The sequence below is a fragment of the Panulirus ornatus genome, chromosome 15 (genome assembly GCF_036320965.1).
Source record: "Panulirus ornatus isolate Po-2019 chromosome 15, ASM3632096v1, whole genome shotgun sequence".
In the NCBI taxonomy this organism is placed as follows: Eukaryota; Metazoa; Arthropoda; class Malacostraca; order Decapoda; family Palinuridae; genus Panulirus; species Panulirus ornatus.
The window spans coordinates 38,909,984-38,937,186 of NC_092238.1; the positions used below are offsets into that span (position 1 = coordinate 38,909,984).

General features: G+C 43.2%; 1 protein-coding gene across 1 annotated transcript in view; it reads right to left on the minus strand.

Moving 5' to 3' along the window:
- Window positions 1–9,345: 9,345 nt before the first annotated feature.
- The window catches only part of LOC139753613 (uncharacterized), a 777,635-nt gene continuing 759,777 nt past the window's right edge, over window positions 9,346–27,203 (minus strand). The window contains exons 4-6 of the mRNA XM_071670232.1: window positions 24,383–25,507; window positions 22,756–23,906; window positions 9,346–11,096 (exon numbers count right to left, since the gene is read on the minus strand). Coding sequence (XP_071526333.1) covers window positions 10,840–11,096; window positions 22,756–23,906; window positions 24,383–25,507 — 2,533 coding nt within the window. The 3' untranslated portion in view covers window positions 9,346–10,839. The remainder of the gene's footprint in view (window positions 11,097–22,755; window positions 23,907–24,382; window positions 25,508–27,203) is intronic.

Consider the following 27,203-nt stretch of genomic DNA (forward strand, 5'->3'; position numbering starts at 1 on the left):
CAGACGGTGAGAAAATAAATAGATATACTAAAAGCATGAGGGAGACATTTTCTTCGCTATCAAGAATCTTAAATCCACCGGTTTGACCTCGAAGAGAAAAAGAATAAGAAGAAAACTTTGTGGAATATACGTTGCCCGAGGCCATGTCTCGGCATCTGAGACGGAAAATGTTGATGCGTTCCAAGCTCTTCCATTTTAAATCAATGTGAGACCTCGAGGGGGAGAGAGAGAGAGAGAGGCCTTCTCTTACATTTAACATTTACGTTAATTTACGTTATTTTCGTAAAGTTTTAGCCAGCAGATACTGTCCGTTTCATAGTTAAACAAGATGAAAGTTTTCAGTTATATAAATTTTCTTATTTCATTTAGAGAAAATGTTTCGTATTCCAAGTTGTCAAATACCAAAAATACTCGACATCTTCTACTAGTGATGGTAATGATTATACACGCAGTTAACGATATATGCAAAAGAAAAAAAAAAAGACATATATTATGTTCCGTGGATATTGATCCACATGCCTAAAATGGGGTCCAAGGTTCCTCCATTCCACTGATGGGTTCTTCTGGTCTGGCCTGGGTACCAGCATAATCAGGCCAGCCAGCCATACTTCACCATCGTAACCAAGACCTTCCATCTACAGAGACCTAGATTATATACAGCTCCAGCGGCTCATATGAAACTCGAGATTACGCTAGATAAATAGACAGACAGACATAGACTTAGATAGATAGATAGATAGAGAGAGAGAGAGAGAGAGAGAGAGAGAGAGAGAGAGAGAGAGAGAGAGAGAGAGAGAGAGAGAGATACTAACCATACCGGGAGATGCGGTCACCCATTACGGTCAAAGGTGGAAAAAATGAGGGGAGGTTATCTCGCTGCCCCATTCCCTCTCTCCCCCTCACATCCTGAACAGCTAAATCATCGTTTTAGCTCCAGTTCTTGGCAGTCACGTAAACATCTCGTTTTCTTTTTAACCCCGAACCCCTCCGCCTAAGATTTGCATGAATAACAGCTATCATTATTCATGCCAGCTACCTCCGTCCCACGTGGCCTCCAACTTGCTCGGCCTCTACCTGTTCCTGGCCTCCATTCCTCTTCTGGCCTCCACCGCTCCAGTCTTTCCTAACATCTCCCTCTCCCCACCCCTCCCTCCCAGCTCGTCATCTCTGGGATTTTCATGTTGTTTGTAGGTTATATTTCTCGCTGAAGTATAAAGAGAGCAGTAATCTTCATCTCTTTTGCCAGCTTTCATTTCTTGAAATACAATTACTTGCGCGCCTTAAATTGCGCACGAGGAAGAATCCTTTGTGCCTGATTTACGCTTGTTGCGCTATTTACGATTTATGTCTCCATCTGCATTCTAACACAAAATTCATTACTTGCTTTGACATCCGCTGATGTATTCTTACTAAATGTCTTTTGTTGCCTCTAAACCATATGTTGGTTTGTTTCATGTTCTTGCACGAATGTACCGGTTTTTCTTCCGTCCATCGCTTTTGGAGATTTGATAAATGGCGAAGGAAAACTTTGATTGTATGGGAACATGTGTCCTTCGTGGATAACTCTGGGGACAGTCGGTCACAAGCTTAGCTTCCCACTGTGTGGGACATTGTGTAGGATCCTCACTCAGGCCTTTGTGTGTGTGCTGGTGTACCTACATCTATCGGGCCATCCTGTGGATGTGGTAGGACTTTCTCTGTGGATGAGACCTCCCTGTGTATGTGGTGATAGGAACTCCCTGTGGATGTGGAAATAGGACTTCCTCCTATGGATGTGGAGATAGGACTTCCTCCTATGGATGTGGAGATAGGACTTCCTCCTGTGGATGTGGAGATATGACTTCCTCCTGTGGATGTGGAGATAGGACTTCCTCCTGTGGGTTATGGAGATAGGACTTCCTCCTGTGGATATGATGATGGGACCTCCCTGTGGAGGTGAATACTCTCGAGTCACAGGATCTTTTATTCGTCCCAACTTTCATCTCCACAGCTGCTGTTACTGTTAAAGCTGATACTACTGCCGCAGCCGCTACGGTATGAACAGACCGTCTTTATCTATAACCCTGCTGTGCTGCTTTTGATTTTAAGGTCGTTAATCATATACTGTCGCTGCAGATAAAGGTATTGTGCAGTTGTTACCGCTAGAATAGATTTTTCTTTTCTCTTTCCATCGTCTGTTGTTGAGAAGAATGGAATGGCTGTATTTGGTGTTGGGCTGTTATCTTAAACTACTGGGTACAAAGTTCCCTCGTCATTGGTGACATTACGCCTATTGGTATTGATGGTCATGTCGTTGCCGCTGCTGTTACCTTTACAACTACCACTGTTGTTGGTGCCGTTGTAGCGACTCTTACTACCGCTGTTACAACCTGGATGCTGGTAATACTGTTCTTCCTGTTGTTGATGTTCGTTCTACCATACCTGTATTTGCTGTTGCTGCTTCTGTGTTTACCACTAACGATGCTGTTATTGCTAATGTCTTTGCTACTGATAGTGGTACTATTGCTTTCACGCTACTACCTTTAATACCACTAATATTCCGTTGTTACTACTTCTTTTTTTTACTACTGCAGATCCTGCTGTCGTTGCTACAATAACTATCTGTACTATCACCAGTTCTCCTGTTGCTGCCGCTGCTGTTGTGGCTGCTACTGTCCACACCGTCATAATCACTTGTGCTCTGGCTGCCACTAACTTTGCTTTCATTGCTCCAGCTGTTCTTGCCACCCCTGTGGTAGCTGAAGCTCTCCTACTTAGGTGTTGTGGTACCATAGCAGAGACGTCTTTTGTCGTTGCTGTTGATCTTCATGTAGCTTCTTCCCCCTCCTCTTCTAACAACTCTTCCGTGCCTATCGCTACTGACTCTGGGTGTTGCTAAAAGTGGTACTAAATGTGAATGAAAACGCTAATGGTAACCTGCCCCTACTGATAACTATAGGACTAATACTAGATAGTACTAAATAATGATAATGATAATAATCATAATATCATTACTGGTAACATTCACAATAATAGTTATCGTTATCTTACAAACATGCAATCCCACGAGCTCGTTTACAAGCCTCCTGCGGCTTACAGGTTGCACTTCACGCAGGAGCAGGGACGTATTGGGCTCCTTTGGAGGGAGAAACTCCAACAACGATACTGTACCCCTTTCTACCTATTGACGTCGCATGATACATCTTCGCTAGAGGCGACTTCTCGCTCGTAGCTTACCCACATGCAGGCGGAGCCGGGCAACTTGCCACCCACAATAACAGCAGCAATGAGAGTAATGCGAGGGATGGTATAGCCAGCCTCAGTAACTGCCCTGGCTGATAAAGCAACATTTTCTCTGCTGAGGGAAAAAGACGGATTTACAAACTTTACGTGAGGAGGGGGAATTAATTCGGTTTCCTCTGCTGTTAAATGATATCCATTAAGGCCGGATGCCTTCTACAGACGATATGAAGCAAACTTTCATTTTTTCTGTTACTGTTGGTTTTACTATTAAGTCCGCCGTACATGTAGAATGTCTCAGTGAGGGTTTAATATCCAGGCTTTTCTATTTTTGTTTTGAGTTTACAGAAACAGTTACTAAAGTCTTGCCAATTTGTCTGCTTCTCTGGAGCATATTAGGTGTATTGTTATTCGAATCCTTTGAGAATTTAGGTAATGAATTCGTTTCCGAATATCATTTTTTTTTTAGGAAAGAATATGACATTAAAATCCATTATTCGTCGAGTTTTTTAAAACATTATTCGTTCCTGACTTTGGTGTCCGTTGCCCATCGTTGATGCTACCAAGATGTTGAAGAATGTTGCTTAATATTATGGCTCTAGTGTATCGTAAAAAGAAAAGAAAAAGTTAGATTATTCTTGTATCAAATCCTCGTACATTAACGAGTCTTTCCCTGGTTGCTCCTCCTCTTCGTGGAGTGAGTGGGCAGATCAGTTAAAAGTTCGATGAATTCTGTGTTCGTAATTAAGGTGAAACAGACTCGGTTGGTACAACAACAGGCTATCGACTAACAAGCAGGGATGAAGGCAAGTATTAGCGTCTCGACTTTCTCTTCCCTGCAACGAGTAGTCTCGCTCCTCGTCTCATGCCTCCTTTTCTACGAACTAACTTTGCTTCATCATGATATACGATGGGAGGAAATGGTTCATGAGCGTTAATTGTAGGGTGAAGGAAAACCTCAAATGCGCCACTTGGCTCATTGGCTAATCTAAACACACCAATACTATCCGAGACGAGCTCACTTCATTATCTTCGGATCTGTATATTTGATTCGCTTTTATTCCAGACGTTCTAGAGTGTTGAAACCCACAGCCGAAAAGCTCTAAATGAGGGCAAGTGTCGCCCGCGCTCACGTATGCATAAGGCAGTTCCTTTTACGAGGTCTCGGAGGACGGCCGGGTGTGTGGCGAAGGTCTGGTCGGCCCAGGGGTTAACGACGACACACCCATTCCTGAAGGAGTGGTGAGGAGAAAGTACCCCGAGGACCTGGGACGATGGTTTTATCCTAGACCTGATTAGGGGAATGAGAGATTAGGGACCAGTCCAGTAACGGTTTCAACTGAACTGCAACGAGGTTGAGAGACTTTCATTAAAGACATGAACCAAATAAAAAAAAGAATATGGCTGCGAGGTGCATGAGAAAAAATAGAGAAAAAAAATTCAGTCAGAACAGGAACCAAAGAGCAACTTCAGAGGAGAACATTTTCCCGCAGCTGAAAATTCCCCAAGAGGTTGAGGAGGGGAGGCAGCAAGACCTTTCTCCCGTCTTCCTCTCCCACTAACCTCATCAAATCTGCACCAATCGCCTGAATAATTTAGCAGCCTCGGGACCCCCTGCTCTCTACTCCTAGGTTTACATGCCCAAAGCTCTACCCTGCTCTCTGGTTAAATGTCCCCTGGAATGATGTTCAACTTTTGATATTGGTTTTGATATTTTTTCATACGTGCAGCTTCCTCAGCTTCACGGTACTAAATTCCGGATTAAAAATGACCAGTCTTCGCTGTATCCCGAGTTTATGCCGTGAAATTTACACGAAATAGATTTTGACTCAAATTCTGTAGTTCAATTCTTGTTATAATTTGCTGAATTATTGCAACTGTCTGTATGGTTCTCTATATCTGCGTGTAACCACAAGCTAAAATGAAACACATTAAGTCTTAAGTGCACTCGATACCTATCGTTTCATTTTTCTTCGTGGTGATTAGCATATATATATATATATATATATATATATATATATATATATATATATATATATATATATATATATATATATATATATTGGAAAGGATCACAATTTTTGCGCGTGATCAAGATATTCCTACGAGTCCATGGGGAAAATGAAACACGATAAGTTCCCAAGTGCACTTTCGTGTGATAATCATTTCATCAGGGAGACACAAGAGAGAAATATAAGTCAGTTGATATACATCGAAGAGACGAAGCTAGGACGCCATTTGGTAAACATGTGATTGTCCAAAACATGTTTTGGACAATCACGTTTACCAAATGGCGTCCTAGCTTCGTCTCTTTGATGTATATCAACTGACTTATATTTCTCTCTTGTGTCTCCCCTGATGAAATGATTATCACACGAAAGTGCACTTGGGAACTTATCGTGTTTCATTTTCCCCGTGGACTCATAGGAATATATATATATATATATATATATGTATATATATATATATATATATATATATATATATATATATATATATATATATATATATATATATATATATATATGCACATGCTTGCAATCTCAGAGCCCTTTTGGGGTGGGCTCCCTTGACGCTTAAATCAGCCACGTCCACCATCTGAGACCATACTATAAGTCATAAAGTGTGGGGATGTTGAGTGTGTGTCTGGGCAGCGTAAGTGTTCGGGAAGTTGAGTATGTGATCCGTGTCTTCGGTGTGGGCATGAGAGATCCGGTATTGTTTTGAATAAGTTTGAATCCATGTTCGTACCGTTGGAGAGATGTTTGGTGTACCCAGCTCAGAAGGTGACTCTGGTTTGTTTAGGAAGTGTACCTTTTGAGAGTGTGTGTGTGTGTGTGTGTGTTTGGAGGAACGTCTGCAGTAGGGTTCATCAGATAAACTTAGCGTAAACACGTTTCGTTTGTTTGGGGGTATCCATCTGAACTGGTGAATGACATGTATGGCTGAGATGCGCTCTTTCTGTTTGACGGTTGGTGGTTGTACATAATGTGGTTCGGATGGGATGAGGTCGATTCTGTCACTTAGAACTGTGTATCGACTTCTTTCTCAGGTGTTGAATATCTGCGGCTGCTAAAATAGCTGCCGATGATTGTGTCGAGTGCTCTGTTTTTGGATATTATGTATTTTTGCTCAATTTGCCTCTGAATGTGTGGTTGACCAGGCGCATGAACTATAGTTTTGGATGGAGCGGATATGTTTTTTGTTGTGAAGACTGAGAAATTATTCTTTTCTTGTTTTGAAACCAATGCATGTGGTTGGTCTGAATGAATCTACTTTGTGGCCTGTGTTGATGTTTGTCCCGAGTCGAATGCTGATGTTTTTGTGTGTGTGAATTAAACGTCTTGTGTACGTCGATGTTTACTATGCGAGTTATACGTCCTGTGTATGTCGTGTGACTCGTAGTGCTTCGTGGAGAGGGAGTGGTTGACCATTCAGCATGCGTGGGTGGGTATATACCGTTGCTGCTCAATGGGTAAATGACGCGAGGTAGTAGAACACGACGGCCAGGCGAGACGGAGGCTGGGTTTGTTCACGAGGTGGTTCCTCCCATCTCGAGGGCACAACCACACTCCGATAGTAGCTGGCAGTATGAAGATATTCATCAACCCTCCATTATCTGATACGATGTAGCTTGTAGTTTTACTTTATACGTACTTGGAATAAGAACCAAAAATCAAATGCCATGTAATCCAAATAATTTCATATTAGTATTCTGGCAAAGATGCGTTTACTCTAAGGCCTTGTGTAGGCTCTCTAATAATTAATTAATTATTTCCGGGATTAATCTGCTTTAGGAGGGCAACTTTGTGCTACATCTTCTAAATAAAAGTTTTATAGTTTAGACTTTCATGATGACTTAAAACTATCTCGAGTGAAGTTAAGAAACTGAAGACTTCGCAGAAACTCGAAGACTCGGTAATAGCTACATGAGCAAACCATTTAATTGGTGCTTACTTCAGTAGGCGACTCAGGGTAAAAAAGTAGAATGTGCGACATTACCTCATTAATGCGATGAAGCGCTTCCCTGAACGTTTACGGGGGCGTTCTGAAGGTTATCGGAATGTGTCATTAAGCGGGAGCGACAAAAGACCATCCTCTGAGCACCTGGGTAATGGCCTGGTTCAGAATATGATAGTTACTGGTGATGGCATCTCTAACTCACCTCGAGTCCTCCTTATCTCCTCCTCACGTACTAACCTCCTGAACACGACTGTAAACTACCCTTTGGGTATGACGGCCTAAGCTTTTGACAAGAGCCTTTCTTTCAGGGGTCTGGACAAAAAGCCAAGCCACTCTCCTCAAGGGGTGTACGGTCGTGTTCGAGTCGTACCTTCGTGCAGAGGGGTCATTCAGCCATGCTCGAGTCGCACAAATCGTACTCAAGATGCGTGTTGACATGCTCAGTGGGTCGTGCTCAGTACGTCGTCAAAGGGGGTCGACTCTACTCGGTCTTATCAGTCACATTAACCCTTTCCATCTTCTCATTCCCTTCACAGTGTCTCCCTCTCTGCAGAAGAATTTTGCTCCTGCTATAGGTTGAATCTTGCATATTCATAACGTTAAGACGCTTTAAATTCTCACGGTTATGAGAATTCACGTGCCAGTTCTTATCCTTTTTTGGTTCAAGCTTTGGATTCAACGGATGGTTGTTCGTGTGTACGTAGTAACGCCATCCACAGTGACGATAAAGGCCGTCAAGGGTTTAAGAGGCTCTCCAACGTATTCGCTGGGAACTCGAAAGAGTTAGGCATGATTTTGCTCCCAAGATAATAATCATGCCATATATAGCTTATATATAAGCCATCTTTATCGTAGTAGTGAATCTGAAGTTTCTAGTATATATATATATATATATATATATATATATATATATATATATATATATATATATATCACCACACACACGCATCAAATACACACATCAGAGAGCATTTCGCTGTGGAGCTCTGATATGGAAACAAATAATCATGGGAATGCCTGCTAACGACGAGAGATAACGCCCCTCCAAAATGATGATCAGAGAGCAACCGGTGCTTCAGTGGCGAAAATGATTCACGGGTCCGAGCAGACTGCTGTGTGAAGCTCTGGTTCACCAACTCCTGATTACGTTATCTGTGAAGTTGCTGATGAAGTACGTGTATGCATAAATTATCCGCGACGGCCGATTCTCCAAAGCGTTCATATTGTGCAAAAGAGGGTGAAAATGGCAGGTTGTTGGTGCATGTGTGGAGGGGTTTTAGCGTTGCCTCTTCGTCGTGGTGGAACTGAAAGAACTCGTGTAACGTTTGGCGGCGAGAAACCATTACCTCACTTTCTCCTTTGCGCTTTTCTAGTCGCCTTCTTCAATAGTATTTTTTTCCCTCCTTGTAAATACAGGGCAGGCACAAAGAGACTAGAATAGTAGTATATATATATATATATATATATAGTATATATATATATATATATATATATATATATAGTATAGTATATATATATATATATATATATATATATATATATATATATATATATATATATATATATATATATATAGTATATATATATATATATATATATAGTATATATATATATATATATATATATATAGTAGTATATATATATATATATATTCTCCCCTATCCCTGGGGATAGGGGAGAAAGAATACTTCCCACGTATTCCCTGCGTGTCGTAGAAGGCGACTAAAAGGGAAGGGAGCGGGGGGCTGGAAATCCTCCCCTCTCGTTTTTTTTTTTCTAATTTTCCAAAAGAAGGAACAGAGAAGAGGGCCAGGTGAGGATATTCCCTCAAAGGCCCAGTCCTCTGTTCTTAACGCTACCTCGCTATCGCGGGAAATGGCGAATAGTATGAAAAAAAAAAATATATATATATATATATATATATATATATATATATATATATATATATATATATATATATATATATATGTATGTATATACATGTGTATGGGGGTGGGTTGGGCCATTTCTTCCGTCTGTTTCCTTGCGCTACCTCGCAAACGCGGGAGACAGCGTCAAAGCAAATAAATAATAAATAAATAAATATATATATATATATATATATATATATATATATATATATATATATATATATATATATATATATATATATATCCCGCAATATCTGTGTTCATGTTTTAAAAATCAAAACCTATGAAAAATGCAGGTCAAAGATCCTCAAACACAGTCGTTTTCTTTACTTTTTCGACTTAATTCCTCAACTCTGTAGCTATCTGCGTGCGTGTGTGTGTGTCATGAGAGACCTGGCTTCGATGACGACATTTGATGAGAGACTGAAGCAATACTCTTCAGTCATATTCAGTATCCACTGACTCGTGTATGCGCATCTGTTTTCCCTCGCCCATTATGTAAAGCAAAGTTTAGAATAATAATAAATGATTCATCCCATTCTCGTGAAGATACGATGCCTAATTCGAATCCATTCACATCTTAGAGCCATTAACCCGAAAACCTTTGAGAAGTCAGGTCGACCGACGCATTGTAGGGGAGCTGTTGACACAACCCTGGGGCTATCTCACATCACACAAACCTTCGCCCGGTCGACTGTCAGTTAAATTGCAACGTCTCTAACTCTCTGATATACAGGTATTCAAGACGAGTGTGATTATGAACAGCGAGACGTGCCTTCCAGCTGTATACAATGAGCCATTGATACTCAGCTGACAGACGCAATAATGACTTGATAAACACACCGATTTATACTGGACGAACACTGGCTTCATTACTCCCAAAGTGGATTTCGAGCTTTACAGAATCTCCATCTCCCGCTGAACCATTGGTAAAAATCTCCATTTTTTTTTTTTTACTGCCATGGCTATATTACAGCATGACTTATGTGGACTGTGAAATTAAGTTATCTTCCAGGAAATTACACTGGAAGTGAAATGATTTTTTTCATAATATTCATACCAAGGTACTGCTCTTTTCAGTGTTCTCGATTACTTTAGAGATCCTGTTCACAATAGTTTTTTTTACGGTGTTCAGTTCAAGGGTTTCTATGCGATATGCAATTATAACAATGAATTTTACCATGAATTCTTATATAAATCACCAATAACGCGGATGAAAAAAAAATATCTGGAAGTATAGATGGAGTGGTCAACTCTTAAACTACCTGCATCGAGGTCTGAGATAACCAGCCAAGAAAGATTAACATATATCACCCTGAAACCGACAATAAGTTAACTAACGTACTTTCTCAACAAACTCAGAATATCATGGGCCACAATTTTCAATAAAATGATGAGATCGTAAGATCCATTCGGTAATTCCAACGGTAGCCTCTTGAACGGGAACTTGAAACCATCCTCTACTCAGCAGTCATCATCCTGGAAGAACCCGGAGAGCACAAGGGCCGCGACTTCACGTCCGCACAACCAGATCCAGATGCCTGGAACGAGAAGATCCGCCAGATGTGCGCCTACCAACACACTCGGTGAAGTACCCTTCGCTTAGTAAACTTGTACCCGAATTATGGAGAAAACGAAAGGCGTAGAAAGAGAACCGAAGAGACGTTGGTGTTGGGACGTTGGCATCCAGCAGCAAACCAAAGATTGCTAGAAACTAAGCCAGCCTAAGTAAGAACATGTGAACACTTTACACCGTAGTCTCAAAGTCCATGTCGGTATAGTCGAGAGCATAGGCACTTAAGCTTTTCTCCTTCGGGGGGAGGATGGACTCCTGGGTGGATACCCTCCTCGCGTCCTGCTGTCGCTTCTTGGCCTGCTGTTGGCGGTGGCGGCGCACCGCTGACACCGTGATGAAGAGCAGCGTCAGCAGTGTCAGCACCGCGATGGTCAGGTACAGCCACGGCACCCGTTCCAGCAGGCAGTTGGCCACCATCTCGTCACTACCTGTGGAGCGAGACACAACTGTTAACGTACGTGGCCACAAATGTGATGGTGACAGATGTGGTGATAGTGATGGCAGGCGTGGTAATGGTGGTAAAACAAAGAGGTGGTGGTGATGGTGATGAAACAAAGTGTGGTGTTGATGGTGGTGACATCTGGTGATAATCTGGTGGCAAACTTAGGTGTAGTGATGACAGAGAGTGATGGTCATGAATCACACGATGTGGTGATAGTGGTGACACAGTCTGAACACTGAACTTCTAAACACCAGCACTACAATCAGAGTATCCAGATCTTGACCACTCACACGGATATGAGGCTTGGTTTCTTCAGCTTCTATATATAGTCACTGTATCTTTTTGTTCGTCAATAATCCTGGCTAGGTACAAGGAAAGCTTGACCATATTACTCTTACATAGTCTGACAAACTCCTCTCCTTCCAACCCTCTCCTAGATCGTACATATGTTTACAGTGTTCGTTTACAACACTCATTCCTGCTGATACACACAAGCCTTGTATGTATTCTTTTACCACTGTCATTTACACCTTGAACCCTCCCCCCACAAGCCCACCGATCGATCCTTTATCTCCACTCTGTCCCCTAAATCCATCCATCAAACACGGTTTCTCTCTTAGACTCATATCCTCTATTGTTCTTCCATTTCCCTTCCAGAATGTGCCTTCAATATGTCTTTAATCCCCCTCTTCTTTATCATTACATAGCGCACATGCAACCATTGCAATCTACACCTCTTACAATAGTTTATTTCCGGAAACATTAATCTTAAAGCTGACGCACTTGTAGTTGGACGTCTTTCCATACCATTCACCCTTCGTTAATCCTCAACTCATGTATTTCGCGTAACCGTCAGTATCGTACAGGAAGCCTGGTCATAAATCCTTCACTCCACTCCACTCAAAGGTCCTCACTACCTCTAAACCTTGCCCCACACAAACCTGCAGAACTTACCCACTTATATTCTCATTGGCGTCCACAACTTCCAGCCTTTCACGTTCATCATGTATTCCACTCACACTCAACTTCCCATATGGACCTGCCTCTCTTCGCTCGGGGCCACGAGCTCCTTTTGTGGGGAATATTTGCAGAGTGATCAACCCCTCGCCCAGTCGGCTGGGAAAAAGGACAAGAGACACCCTCCTCCAGATGGCACACTTGGTAGTCTTGCTCATTTAACTTAAAAATTAGTTCTGAGTTCGTTTTCATTATTAATGTTGTTACACGTGTAGGATTTCGAATTCAATGAATAATGTGTTTCACCATCATTTGGCTTCCTTGGTAGTTAGCTGCTGATTAAACCTCTCCGGCAGTCTTGACTATTAGATATGACTCTCTCTCTCTCTCTGGCAAAAACCTACCCCAATCATGGCCATCTCGAATGAAAATAAAAGTAACGAGTATGAGATAAAGAATGTGGAAATGATTAAATTGAGCTCCTCAGATACTCACACACCCTATCTCTTAAAGGTTAAAAGATCATAAGATGATCGAAGAAACGAAAGTAGGAAGAAAACTCCACAGCTCACTGTTCGAGGAAGGGAAGAGGTGTCATAACAAGTCATTCCAAGTGTGGCCGATGCCTAACAAACAACACCAAGGAACGGTAACAAAAAAATAATACCTGAAGAATACAGAGAAGGTGACAACATCACTGCAGGAGGGAAGGGATGGATGAAGAAACGTGATGGCATCAGAGTTAAGGCGAAAGGCTTTTGTTTCCATTCAAGGTTGGGAGAGAAGTGGAAGAACCACCGCCTCAGGTATGCGAGCAGTACTCCAAACTGGGGTGACTTTAACAGCCGCAGTAATGAAATAGCTTCTCGCACGGAAAATAATATCGGCATCTATACAACACCCTCAGATTCTGTGAAGTAGATTCTGTGATGTTTATTGTGCAGAGTTTCCATTAGATGATATGAAGGAGTCACCTGTGTTGGCTTAGTTGCTACAGAAAAAGAAAATAGTTGAAGTAGGCAGATGGTGGTCAGCTGATGGAATGAGGCGGCTGGCAGAAATAGATAGAGAAAGATCCAGGTGGAGGAGGAGCAGTGTTGGTGAGGGTGAGGAGGTGGGTCCCACTAGCTTCATGCCCATCAAGAGGACCCTGGTAACCATTCAGTCTTCCTCGACCGGTGGCGTCGCTCCTACCTATCGTTAGAGAGACACTGTTGGTCTGTGCCTTCACACACTTGACGTAGTTTACGTCAAGAAGTTCATGAGTTTGGGATACAAAGTCTTTAGAATACAGAGTCGTAAGGGTTACATGCTCTTCAAGTGTTTTAGCTTCCGCAGTACAAGCTTACAGCGCCGCACGTCACTAACCCTCCTGCTAGTAGGTTTTAACGGTGTGTGTGTGTGTGTGTGTGTGTGTGTGTAACTCAGAACATTCTGCGAAGACTTAACACTTGACGAGTCTCCAAGGAACAGAACTGATAATCGAATCAAATTGCCCAAACGCCCTCACTCTCTTTTCAATAATACAAATTGTTCGGAAACAGTTGTTTGTACGTTACAGAAAATCTTCTCTTAACTTGATTACAGGCACCAATTAACCGTGCGGGAAGTATCCATAAAAAAAGGTAAAATATTTTAACTCTTTTAATGGCGCATTTATTTTCATTGAACTGACGAAGGCTCCGGAGAGCCTCAGAGAACGTATCTGTGAGACTGGTTCCTCCGTATTTACTTGAAAGCTTTACTTTATCTATCTCCCAGACCACAACAGAACTTCACAAGTAGGCTATAGGCACGGCTGACGAGAAAAGAGCCCACCAAGAACGCCACAGTCCCTCAAAAAATTACAGTAGGTCTTTCCTGATGGATTCCTCGACTTGTCCTTAATGGATAGGGAGATCCTGTGTGGGTCAGACGCTGCGATGTATTCCTCAAAAGATACGTCGAGAGTACAGGAGACTGAAGGAAGAGAAGCAAGAGGCAAGGAAGCTACTGGAAGCTCAGGTTGAGAAGATATATATATATATATATATATATATATATATATATATATATATATATATATATATATATATATATATATATATATATATATATATATATATATATATATATATATAGAGAGAGAGAGAGAGAGAGAGAGAGAGAGCACAAGGGAAATCAAGAGGAGTAGTCGTAGCTGAGGTGACGCAGGAACTTAATGATTCCCTTATTGCCAGTGGGACCAGTGATGCGAGATTAATCTACGCTCAGGCAAGTCATCAGGAGAGGAGCTGGGACCGCCGCCGCTACCAGAAATACCCACACACACACACACACACACACACACACACACACATATTATGCTTGGAAATCCATGGCAGCTTTAAACAGCCACTTAAGTATGTCATTTGATGGTTCTCTACACGGAGGTGACGCTCTTACCACTGAAGTCAGTGGGTGTTTAAGAGGTCTCCAATTTAATTCACAGCGAGAATTATGTCTTACTGAGGGCTGGAGTAATAATACAGGATGTTGTGGATACAGCTAGAGTGTTCCAAGTCGTTCTTGATGCCTAGATTGCGCTCCTCATGGGAGAAGGGTAAGGTGGGCTCCTTTGGGGCGAAAAGGTCTTCGACGACGCATTGGTGACGAGGGTGGTCTTGGAAGGCAGCTGGTGGTCATGGGAGGCTGCTGGTGATGACGCTAGTCATGGGGAAACTACTAGAACCCAGTGTCTCACACACACACACACACACACACTCCATCACATACAGACAACACAGCACTTGACAGCACATAACTCACTCATGTCCACGTTCTCTAGTCCTTGTTTTCCATTCCTTTACTCGCTTGAAAAGTCCTGACTGGCCAACAGTTGCTTTATTTCTCTGACCTACCCATCTTGACAGTGACGTGACAGTGACCTACCCATCTTAATAATGACGCGATAGTGACCTACCCATCTTAACAGTACCGTGACAGTGACCTATCCATCTTAATAATGACGTGACAGTGACCTACCCATCTTAATAAGTGACGCGATAGTGATCTACCCATCTTAACAGTACCGAGACAGTGACCTACCCATCTTAATAATGACGTGATAGTGATCTACCCATCTTAAGAGAAAACCACCACGGGTTGGGAGGACCTAAACGTACCATCAAACCACAGAGGCTCGCCCTACTTTCGCAACCACAACTCCCTCGCACTTAACATTCTCTCTCTCTATTTCTGCAACATTCGCGATCTTAAATCTAACCTTCCCTCTAACATCCTCAGTCTACAACTTCTTCCCCAAGATATTCTTCTCTTTGAAACCTAAATGACCAGTCTGTTTTCCTCTAAACACTATCAGATCTCCAGCTATAATCTCTTAGCATCATTTCTACCACAGTGGTGGATATGTGTAGAAATACACTTATTGCTCCTCGTCTCGTGGAACTTGAATGTTCTGGCTCAAAACTTCTCTGCTCTCTATAACCTAATTTCTGTTTCATATATATTTCTCCTCCAGTTCTTCCAGTTATGTACAACTCCAGGATATGTACAACCCCAAGGTATATACAATCCCAGGATATGTACAACCCCAGGATGTGTACAACCTCAGGACAGATAGCATCTTTTTTATTCCAAACGTTTCGATATATCGTCATCATACGAGCTGCTAACACGAAGAGAAAAAGAAATCCATGTCTACATACACTGCCATTAGCAACCAGGGCGAACGAAGCTATACGACGGTCAAGAGCAGATCGACGGCATGCGGTCATAATAATAATAACAATAATAATGATAATAATAATAATAATAATAATAATAATAACAATAATAATAATAATAATGTTAATAATGATGATTATAGTAATAATAATAATAATAATGATAATAATAATAATAATAATAGTAATGATAATAATGATGATAATAATAATAATGATAATAAACTTGAAATTCGCCGAGTTCCCGTGTTCTTTAACATTCACTGCTCTGAGATATGAAACCCTACGTCAAATTGCTTCCTTATCAGACGTGGGTTGGTAGTTATTGTTGAGTAATTCATTCAAAAACCTTATCAAATGGTCAATCAGGTTATGATCGCTTGTCGAATATTTTCTATAAAGAACATGACCTCACCGTGAAAACAAGCCGAGCTAGATGACAGAAGAAAACTCTATGTAGGAGGGTTTTGGATTCAAAATAGTAACTGCTAAAGATCTATCATTTAGATCAGGATTCTTTTTTCTTTCTTTAAGAGTGAGCATTGAAGGCCATCACACCATCTCTCAGTAAACTCGATCAAATCATTGATAACTTCCGCTCCCACAGTAAAAGGATAATCATTACCTTTGCTTGCTGAAGTACTGGAACAGACTGGCAGCATGATATTCGTCTTTAAAATGAACAATGGTTTAGTCATCGTATTTCTGATGTAGAGAGAAAAAAAAAGTGCTATTAATTAGGGCAGCCTTGTCTGTACAATGATGCCAATGAAAAAGTTACAGGCAAAAAGTCGTACCAAGCTTTAACACACGGTGCTGAAAGATTCTGAAAATGGACCTCTGTGGTGGAGCGGTTAGCGTTCCCTACTGTGAAGCATTCGCGGGCCTCCCGGGGTCGAGCGGCATAGGTTCGAATCCTAGTTGCCGCTGTCGGTCCATAAGTCAACTCAGCTTTTCATCCACCCGTTAGGGATTGGTCGATAAAATGGATACCTGGCTTTGGCTCGTGTATATATATATATACATATATATATATAAATATATATATATATATATATATATATTTTTTTTTTTTTTTTTTTCCATACTATTCACCATTTCCCGCGTTAGCGAGATAGCGTTAAGAACAAAGGACTGGGCCTTTGAGGGAACATCCTCACCTGGCCCCATTCTCTGTTTCTTCTTTTGGAAAATCAATATATATATATATATATATATATATATATATATATATATATATATATATATATATATATATATATATATATTCATTTATTTATTTATTTTGCTTTGTCGCTGTCTCCCGCGTTAGCGAGGTAGCGCAAGGAAACAGACGAAAGAATGGCCCAACCCACCCACATACACATGTATATACATACACGTCCACACACGCAAATATACATACCTATACATCTCAATGTATACATATATATACACACACAGACATATACATATATACACATGTACATAATTCATACTGTCTGCCTTTATTTATTCCCATCGCCATCCCGCCACACATGGAATAACAGCCCCCTCCCCCCTCATGTGTGCGAGGTGACGCTAGGAAAAGACAACAAAGGCCCCATTCGTTCACACTCAGTCTCTAGCTGTCATGTAATAATGCACCGAAACCACAGCTCCCTTTCCACATCCAGGCCCCACAGAACTTTCCATGGCTTACCGTAGACGCTTCACTTGCCCTGGTTCAATCCATTGACAGCACGTCGACCCCGGTATACCACATCGCTCCAATTCACTCTATTCCCCGCACGCCCCTCACCCTCCTGCATGTTCAGGCCCCGAACACTCAAAATCTCTTTCACTCCATCTTTCCACCCCCAATCTGGTCTCCCACTTCTCGCTCCCTCCACCTCTGACACATATATCCTCTTGGTCAATCTCTCCCACTCATTCTCTCCATTTTCTCCATATTATTATATTTTTTTTTATTTTGCTTTGTCGCTGTCTCCCGCGTTTGCGAGGTAGCGCAAGGAAACAGACGAAAGAAATGGCCCAACCCACCCCCATACACATGTATATACATACACGTCCACACATGCAAATATACATATCTATACATCTCAATGTACACATATATATACACACACAGACACATACATATATACCCATTCACACAATTCACACTGCCTTTATTCATTCCCATCGCCACCTCGCCACACATGGAATACCATCCCCCTCCCCCCTCATGTGTGCGAGGTAGCGCTAGGAAAAGACAACAAAGGCCCCATTCATTCACACTCAGTCTAGCTGTCATGCTAGCGTTATTGAGATGGCGTTGCTTAGGACCTCAGTTGCCCGTGCCGTCTCAGTTAAAAACAACAACAACAACAACAAAAAAGATTTGGCCACACTCATAAAAAGCTTCGAGTCCATAGAAAATTTTGTCTTATGCAAACAAGGATGATCTCTTCTGGGGAAATGATGATATAAAGAGAATTAACATCATATCCAACCATGTCGTAAAAATTGGGTAACTTTTCAGCAGGTGTAGAGGAAATTCAAAATGTACGAGCACTGGTAGTACAGTCACTCAGACTAGGTATCATATGCTTCGTTAGTTGATATGTGTACGTATTGCATGCAGCAGCCACGACAGGACGAATGGGTACAAGTCTTTATGAACTTGTGCAAAATCACCTAGACTGACTCCATAAACAAGGCTGGTACAGTTAAAAATTCCTCTTAACTGGGAGAATCCTTGTCTGTTGGACTCCGCTTCCTTGAGGTTACCCCGAGTGAAGAGCCACCTTTGGCGAGGTAGTGACACCGTCAGTTGAGGAAACAGAGAAGAGTCTCGTCATTTATACATGTATGACTACATGTCTGACGGAGACAACCCGGTTTACCATTATTTGCACCTGATGAGGTGGATTGTCTCCGTGAAATGTGTAGTCACGCACGTACAGAAAAATTACACGCTGAATGAATTACCTGAACTCCGAGTGAATTGTGATTTCACACACACACACAATATATATATTCGTTTCTTTCTTTTAAACTATTCGCCACTTCCCGCGCTAGCGAGGTAGCGTTAAGAACAGAGGACTGGGCCTTTGTGGGATATCCTCACCTGGCCCCCCCTCTGTTCCTCCTTTTGGGAAAAAAAAGAAGAAAAAAAAAAAAAAAAAAAAATATATATATATATATATATATATATATATATATATATATATATATATATATATATATATATGCTTTTCCCGCCCCAAGAATTTTCTTTATCCTAATAAGGCTCCTGCAACACTCAGGAAGTTGGCCACGTCCACGTCAAGACCACAGGTCATATAATGTGATAGTGTGTGTGTGTGTGTGTGTGCTTTTATGTGCACAGAGTGCGGGGCAGCTGAGTAGTAAGTGCAACATGGGAATGAAGGGTCTCGGGATATGCTTAAAAGTGTCTGTGGTGTTGTAGTGATTGGTAATGTCCAGAGCTTAAGCGGAGAGTGTGACTCGTATTTGTCTGGGGAGTGAGGTTACAGATGGTGTATCACTGGTGGGCTGGAGTTTAAAGTTGGGAAGTCGGTTATTTACTGCCTGTCGGGTTATTTCAGTGTATATGTTTTGTCGGTGTTATATACATTTTTTGGATCTGTGAATAGAAGTTACTGAAGTGTAAGGCAGGGGTAAGCTTTTTATTTCTACTTGGGGGTTGGTGGTTCGTTAAAGTGGTCTGGGCAGGATGGATCTAACGCTGTTGCATAGAAATGAGTGCCGTAAGTTGAGGTGGCTCTGTACTGAGAGGATCTCTCTTTCATTGTGAAGGTATCAAGTGTTGTGGTTACTAAGCAGCCAGTGATTGTTCTGAAAGCACAATTTTGTGTGGTTTGTACCTTTGTTGCGTTTGCTTTTGAGGTGGTGGAAGATGCGGCAGATGAGGTATAGTTTAAAGTGGTTACGTTACACGTGAAGACACTTTCTTTGAGGCTGTCTTGTCGTCAGTGGACGAAAAGGAGTACAGTCTTTTCAAAGACCTTCGTACCTCAAAGCAGTCCATTCTTCCCTTCGTACTGACTGCAACGCAGCCTTAGCGCTGCAGCAACCTCGTAGAAAGGATCTTGATGATATATGACGAGATTAAACTGTTTAGTTTGTTGTTTTCATACGACCCAGGACTTCCAGCAGCTTCATGGCTGCATTTCAGTCAGTGGTGGGGGGAATGAAGGACTTCTTTGGGGGTAAGAAATTCCTTGTCAATAATATATTCCTTTTCATCCACTGACGTTTACAAAACCTCTCCAAACTTTCTGCTCGCGGTGTACGTCAGAGCATGCAAAATCCTACTACCCCTCAGTCAACTTGTGCGACACGCCGAGTACACGTGGGAAGTGTTCTTCCTTCTTTTCCTAGGAATATATATCTATTTTCCAAGAGCTCCTGTAGCTCCATGGTTGCGCTACTTCCATTAGCAGGGAAGTGATTCTTTTAGAATTAATTCTGCGACGAGACTGTATTCCCGATGATGCAGCCTTGTCAATATTGCCTTTTACATGCGGTATAATAGAAAGCAGATGGATCCGATACCGCTTAATATATATATATATATATATATATATATATATATATATATATATATATATATATATATATATATATATATATATATATATATTGGAGAGGGTCACAATTTGCGCGTGATCAAGATATTCCTATAAGTCCACGGGGAAAATGAAACACGATAAGTTCCCAAGAGCACTTTCGTGTAATAATCACATCATCTTGTGTCTCCCCTGATGATGTGATTATTACACGAAAGCTCACTTAGGAAATTATCGTGTTTCATTTTCCCCGTAGACTCATAGGAATATATATATCTATATTGCAGTGGAATTTATTAAAAAAGGGGGTGACTGTATTGTTGACTGGTTGGTAAGGTTATTTAATGTATGTATGACTCATGGTGAGGTGCCTGAGGATTGGCGGAATGCGTGCATAGTGCCATTGTACAAAGGCAAAGGGGATAAGAGTGAGTGCTCAAATTACAGAGGTATAAGTTTGTTGAGTATTCCTGGTAAATTATATGGGAGAGTATTGATTGAGAGGGTGAAGGCATGTACAGAGCATCAGATTGGGGAAGAGCAGTGTGGTTTCAGAAGTGGTAGAGGATGTGTGGATCAGGTGTTTGCTTTGAAGAATGTATGTGAGAAATACTTAGAAAAGCAAATGGATTTGTATGTAGCATTTATGGATCTGGAGAAGGCATATGATAGAGTTGATAGAGATGCTCTGTGGAAGGTATTAAGAATATATGGTGTGGGAGGCAAGTTGTTAGAAGCAGTGAAAAGTTTTTATCGAGGATGCAAGGCATGTGTACGTGTAGGAAGAGAGGAAAGTGATTGGTTCTCAGTGAATGTAGGTTTGCGGCAGGGGTGTGTGATGTCTCCATGGTTGTTTAATTTGTTTATGGATGGGGTTGTTAGGGAGGTAAATGCAAGAGTCTTGGAAAGAGGGGCAAGTATGAAGTCTGTTGGGGATGAGAGAGCTTGGGAAGTGAGTCAGTTGTTGTTTGCTGATGATACAGCGCTGGTGGCGGATTCATGTGAGAAACTGCAGAAGCTGGTGACTGAGTTTGGTAAAGTGTGTGGAAGAAGAAAGTTAAGAGTAAATGTGAATAAGAGCAAGGTTATTAGGTACAGTAGGGTTGAGGGTCAAGTCAATTGGGAGGTGAGTTTGAATGGAGAAAAACTGGAGGAAGTGAAGTGTTTTAGATATCTGGGAGTGGATCTGTCAGCGGATGGAACCATGGAAGCGGAAGTGGATCATAGGGTGGGGGAGGGGGCGAAAATTTTGGGAGCCTTGAAAAATGTTTGGAAGTCGAGAACATTATCCCGGAAAGCAAAAATGGGTATGTTTGAAGGAATAGTTGCGAGGCGTGGGATATGGATAGAGTTGTGCGCAGGAGGATGGATGTGCTGGAAATGAGATGTTTGAGGACAATGTGTGGTGTGAGGTGGTTTGATCGAGTAAGTAACGTAAGGGTAAGAGAGATGTGTGGAAATAAAAAGAGCGTGGTTGAGAGAGCAGAAATGGTTTGGGCACATGGAGAGAATGAGTGAGGAAAGATTGACCAAGAGGATATATGTGTCGGAGGTGGAGGGAACGAGGAGAAGAGGGAGACCAAATTGGAGGTGGAAAGATGGAGTGAAAAGGATTTTGTGTGATCGGGGCCTGAACATGCAGGAGGGTGAAAGGAGGGCAAGGAATAGAGTGAATTGGAGCGATGTGGTATACAGGGGTTGACGTGCTGTCAGTGGATTGAATCAAGGCATGTGAAGCGTCCGGGGTAAACCATGGAAAGCTGTGTAGGTATGTATATTTGCGTGGGTGGACGTGTGTATGTACATGTGTATGGGGGGGTTGGGCCATTTCTTTCGTCTGTTTCCTTGCGCTACCTCGCAAACGCGGGAGACAGCGACAAAGTATAAAAAAAAAAAAAATATATATATATATATATATATATATATATATATATATATATATATATATAAACTACGAAAACAGAAGAGTTGTAACAGTCAAAAAGCTAAAGAGTAGTGAAATAGCAAGAGCACAAGACGATGCCTCTACTAAATACACATTATTGTGTGTAAAGTGACTGTAATACACGCGAATAAAGTTTATGTTTCACTGTGGTCTCAGAAGTTACAAATTATCGCCACAAGTACTGGTACGCGGCAAGACCATCAGGTTAATTGCTTCCCCACTGCTGCCTCGGGGTTTCCGGAGCCAATATACAGTGCCTGTATTTTGTCTTTCGTCTCGCATTAACTACAAATGTACTCAAAACGTTTTGTAGCTGGTATTTATAGGTCTCCACAGTCAGAGTGTCTGTGGAGGAATGTGATCGAGTCTGCAGTGGGAAAGTCAATAAACTCGACTTGTCTGGCTTTCACGACCGTAACTCACCAGTCAGTCTTTATGGACTGATCCAGTTCCTTACATCGTCAACAGGTACGGAGGACTAACCTTCAGGGCAGTGCTGGCGGCCGTCGCACCACAACTCGGCGGGGATACAGGCACTCAGCTCTGGACACAGTTCCTTGCAGGGCGCTTCTGGTACCTCGTCTCGCCATCCACCCTGGCCGCCGACGTCGGTTGATGGAGGCGTGTCTTTCCGCCTCTCCGCGTCGGCAGGATTCCAGGTGGTGAGCCAACGCAGCCGTAGACGCGAGGCGCTGCGCGGCTCCCACACCACCACCAAGGAAGACTCACGATCATCGGGTTCTCGAAAGTCTAACTCACGGCTGGTCGGTTTGTCGTCGGCCTCGACGTCTTCGTTATCGCCGCTGGTGTTTGCCTCTTCATCAAGTGGCTGCTGACTGATTACTCGAGGCTCGGGTGGCGGCCAGAAGAAGGTAATAGCAGCTGCCGGGTCAGCGGCGGGACACACACCAAGCACTGGCTCGGCTTTTCCTGGAATGTGAAAAAATAATCGAGTGTCCGAGGCGCAGGTACCATTGTCCAGGCTGGCGCGCGGCAAGGTTAGGAAGAGAGCGTGGTTTGGCGGAGTCTTCAGCAGCCAAGGAAACCCCTCACAACTGGCCTTTGAGTTCGAGGGTGAAGAAGCTGCCTCGATCTCACCGGCCGCGCCTGTCAACACTCTTGTTGCCCCAACGCAGCCGGGTGCCTTCAGGAACTCGTAAGTGGCATTGAAGAAATAGTGCCTGTAGTCTTCGTGGGGCAACATTCCCTTAATAGTGAGATTTAGGGTCAAGTCTGGCCCGTGGGACACTTCTGTGATGGGTATGGAGTCCTGGGAGCAGACGCAGGCCAGTGGCAGCTCCACGTCAGGCCAAGGCCACTCGGACACAGACAGTGACATGTGTGAGGATCCCCCAGGCAAGCAACGCAAGGCTTTCGTCTGGCGGTTTACCTGTGTCCGGCAACCGGACGATCCGGTTAGGATGCTGTTTATGGTGAGGCGGACCACTTGGTCTGCGGCTCCTAGCAGACGCCACGAACAGGAGACAGACGTGCGTCCTCCGCGGCCATACAGGAACACGTCACGCGGGGCAGTGAAAGTAATGTTCCCACGAGACGCCCCGTCGCTCCTGATGACACGCGTGCACGGATCGCCCGCCCACTCTCCTGCTTGGCGGCGGTCCACAAACTCGTACCTGAGTAAGAAGCAGTCGTGTTAGTCACATGCAGCCAGCATACACGACAAACACACAGTCTCAAAGTATATTTGAAGCGTACGTAGCTCCACTGACCTCTGAATAAGACCTGTAATGAAAAAAAACACAACTGACCCGATTCCAGCGAAAAGTTCGTAGCTACGTAGACCTACCATCTGAGCTGAACAAACACCCGACTACGCTTTTGTGAAATGTGGGTTGACAGGCTATGCATATTCTACTATGCTTCTCCATATATTCAGACTATTTAATCGAAAGTGGAATATTTTCCCAGCTCTCTAAATATTCAGGAATTATTTGTGTTCATACTTCAGTTACATGCAAATGCTGCTGTAATATTTTACTACTGTATCCTTCCATAAAGTCTTCTGAAATGTATATCATGCATTATTCAAAAAGAATACTTGTTAGACAACTGGAATTAGAGAAAGAGTCAGTACAGCGAGAAATGTTACCTGAGTAAGAAAGAGACTTTCGTAACGATGCTTCCATCTCCGAAGAACTGTGACATGCTTAAGCTCCTGCCAGTGGATACATAGGACTCGTTCTTGCCACAGGGGCGCACGTTAGCGTCTTCGAGCAGCCGTCGTGCACGGTCACAGGTGCGTGGCTCTGTGTTGTGGCAGTGTCGGGTGATGGTCTGCCCATCGGGCCACTCGCCGTCGCTGAGGGTGAGCTGCGTTGAGCACAGCTTGGCCTGCAGCTTGGTGAGCTGAGTCTGTCTCAGATAGTGGACGAAAGTTATCCACACCACCTGCCCGTGTGACCCCAGGAACTGCCACACGCAGGTGGTGTTGGGTGGTACGCTGTGTGTGGCACCCTCCACCCAGCCGGTGCTGTTGTCGCTGCTGCGGATCTCGACGAGGCAGTCCTCACCTATGGCGGCCTCGGGGATGAAGCGTGTTTCAGCCTGGAGTTCGAACCCTGCCACGTGTGTCCACGGCACCTCGTGGTGCGGGTAGTCGTACGGGGAGGTAGTGAACTCTATCAGGAGGTCTGGCCCTGAAGACACGATCTCCGGCACGGAGTCTCCACGACAGAATGTGACCAAGACGGGTGATGTCGTGGAATCGCCGTCGTAAACGCGCACGTAGTCGCCCACGTAGTAGCAGTCCGCATATAGCTTCAGGTGGCGCTCGGACGTGTCGTGAGGCTGTGCCAGGCTCTTGACGTGCACTAGGTGGCCGTTGGCCTGGCCCAGCGCGATGACGGCGCGTTTGCCAGGTGGCGCCCTGGTCTGACTAAGGTGATAGTAACAGGTGGTGTTTCTTGGGTACATCCCTGGGAAGTTGGGCGACTGGACAAAGCACGGACGCTGGTCGCAGTTGGTGAAGAGCGCGTTGCACACGGTGGTCACGTCACGCAGCCCCAGGTACTTAGGCTCCGTCGGTTTTCCGTAGCGCACCACAGCCGACTCCCGACGCAGGAACTTGTAGGACATCTTGAAGTAGAAACTAGAGAAGGCGTCGAGGGCGGTGAGGTCGTTGTCGGTGGGCAGCCGCGTGATGACGACGGAGACCGAAGGCGTCTCCGAGTAGTACATTTCCAGCCCCACGCCGTCGCCGCACCAGAACCCGGGCCTGGAATGAACGAAGCGCTCAGATAACCTTCCCCAGACCGCATCAACACCTGCTCCAGAAGCAACACAGGACATGGAAATGTTATCAATCTACCCACACAATGCTCCGAGCTTTTACCGTACCATGAAACACAATACACTAAAGTTGACTTCCGGGGGCCGGGAGCAACACAAAAGAGTAATGTTTACTGTCCACTATGAGAGCTGAACAACAGAGAATAATATTAACTATTTAAATCAAGAATAATTCATGGTATTGTTACCTCCTCAGCTTAAGGGTATAACATACAACATATTAATAATGACTTAGATATACACATAAAGTTGATATCTGCAGATGCTCCACACAACAGTATTAATACTTTACTACAGACAATAAACATTTACAAACTGCACTGTAAAACCCCGGTGCACAGCGGCGCAATCCCTGGGTATGATGGTGTGATCTTTGACAGAACTCAAGAGTTGTACCGTTGTGCACACGGGGTCAATTTCGCCTATCGGGAATCCTAGAATGCAGAGATATACCAAGTGTTACGTACAGGAAATCATCACTGATAGATTGAAGTCAGATGACATCCACGGAAATTCTCCCAACCACGATACATAGAGAAGTTTAATCATCCCTTAAGCACAACGGCATGACACTTGAGCAAGACGATACACGACCCTTGAGCATAATGTCACGACCATTGGCCACAATGGCATGATCTTCGATGTGACTCTTTTAAGTGTCAAGTCGGAGGCCATGCCATCATAGCCGAGGGTCGTGTCGTCGTGTTAGAGAGTCGTGGTGTCTGCTTATGGGTTTAAAGGAGAGATGAGTAAAGGCGTCAGCCGACGTTGGGACAGATGCACTCGCCACACCTGTGTCATGAGCACCGGACATCTACCCCATCGACCACCTGACTTTTCGTTTGTGATTGAGACAATGCACGAAGGTATCAGAAGAATCTTTGAGGGATATACTGACTACAGACGTAAGAGTAAGGTGTGATGCACGTAAGAACAAATGCCTGGAACACACACACACTACATACACACACACACACGCACGAAGCTAGTCGATAAATGGGTACCTGGCTTAGGCTGTGTGTGTGTGTGTGTGTGTGTGTGTGTGTGTGTGTGTGTGTGTGTGTGTGTGTACATAAGAGCAGACATGTTACATATGTACAAGGTCAGAGACGTGGCACAAGGGTGTAAAACTCTCTCTCTCTCTCTCTCTCTCTCTCTCTCTCTCTCTCTCTCTCTCTCTCTCTCTCTCTCTCTCTCTCTCACACACACACACACACACACAGGATAAAAGGAATATAGATTTCAACCAAGGCTCACACAGGAGAAGCAACATGTATCCATCAATAAGGAACGAGGAAAAATATATCATCCTCTAAACTCGCAGCGATCATACTCCGGAAAAACTTGATATTTTTCTGTGATGGAAACTATATTCCAATTGGAAATCACAGACTCTAAATAAAGTATATAACATACATATATATATATATATATATATATATATATATATATATATATATATATATATATATATATATATATATATTTATTTATTTATTTTGCTTTGTCGCTGTCTCCCGCGTTAGCGAGGTAGCGCAAGGAAACAGACGAAAGAATGGCCCAACCCTCCCACATACACATGTATATACATACACGTCCACACACGAAAATATACATACCTA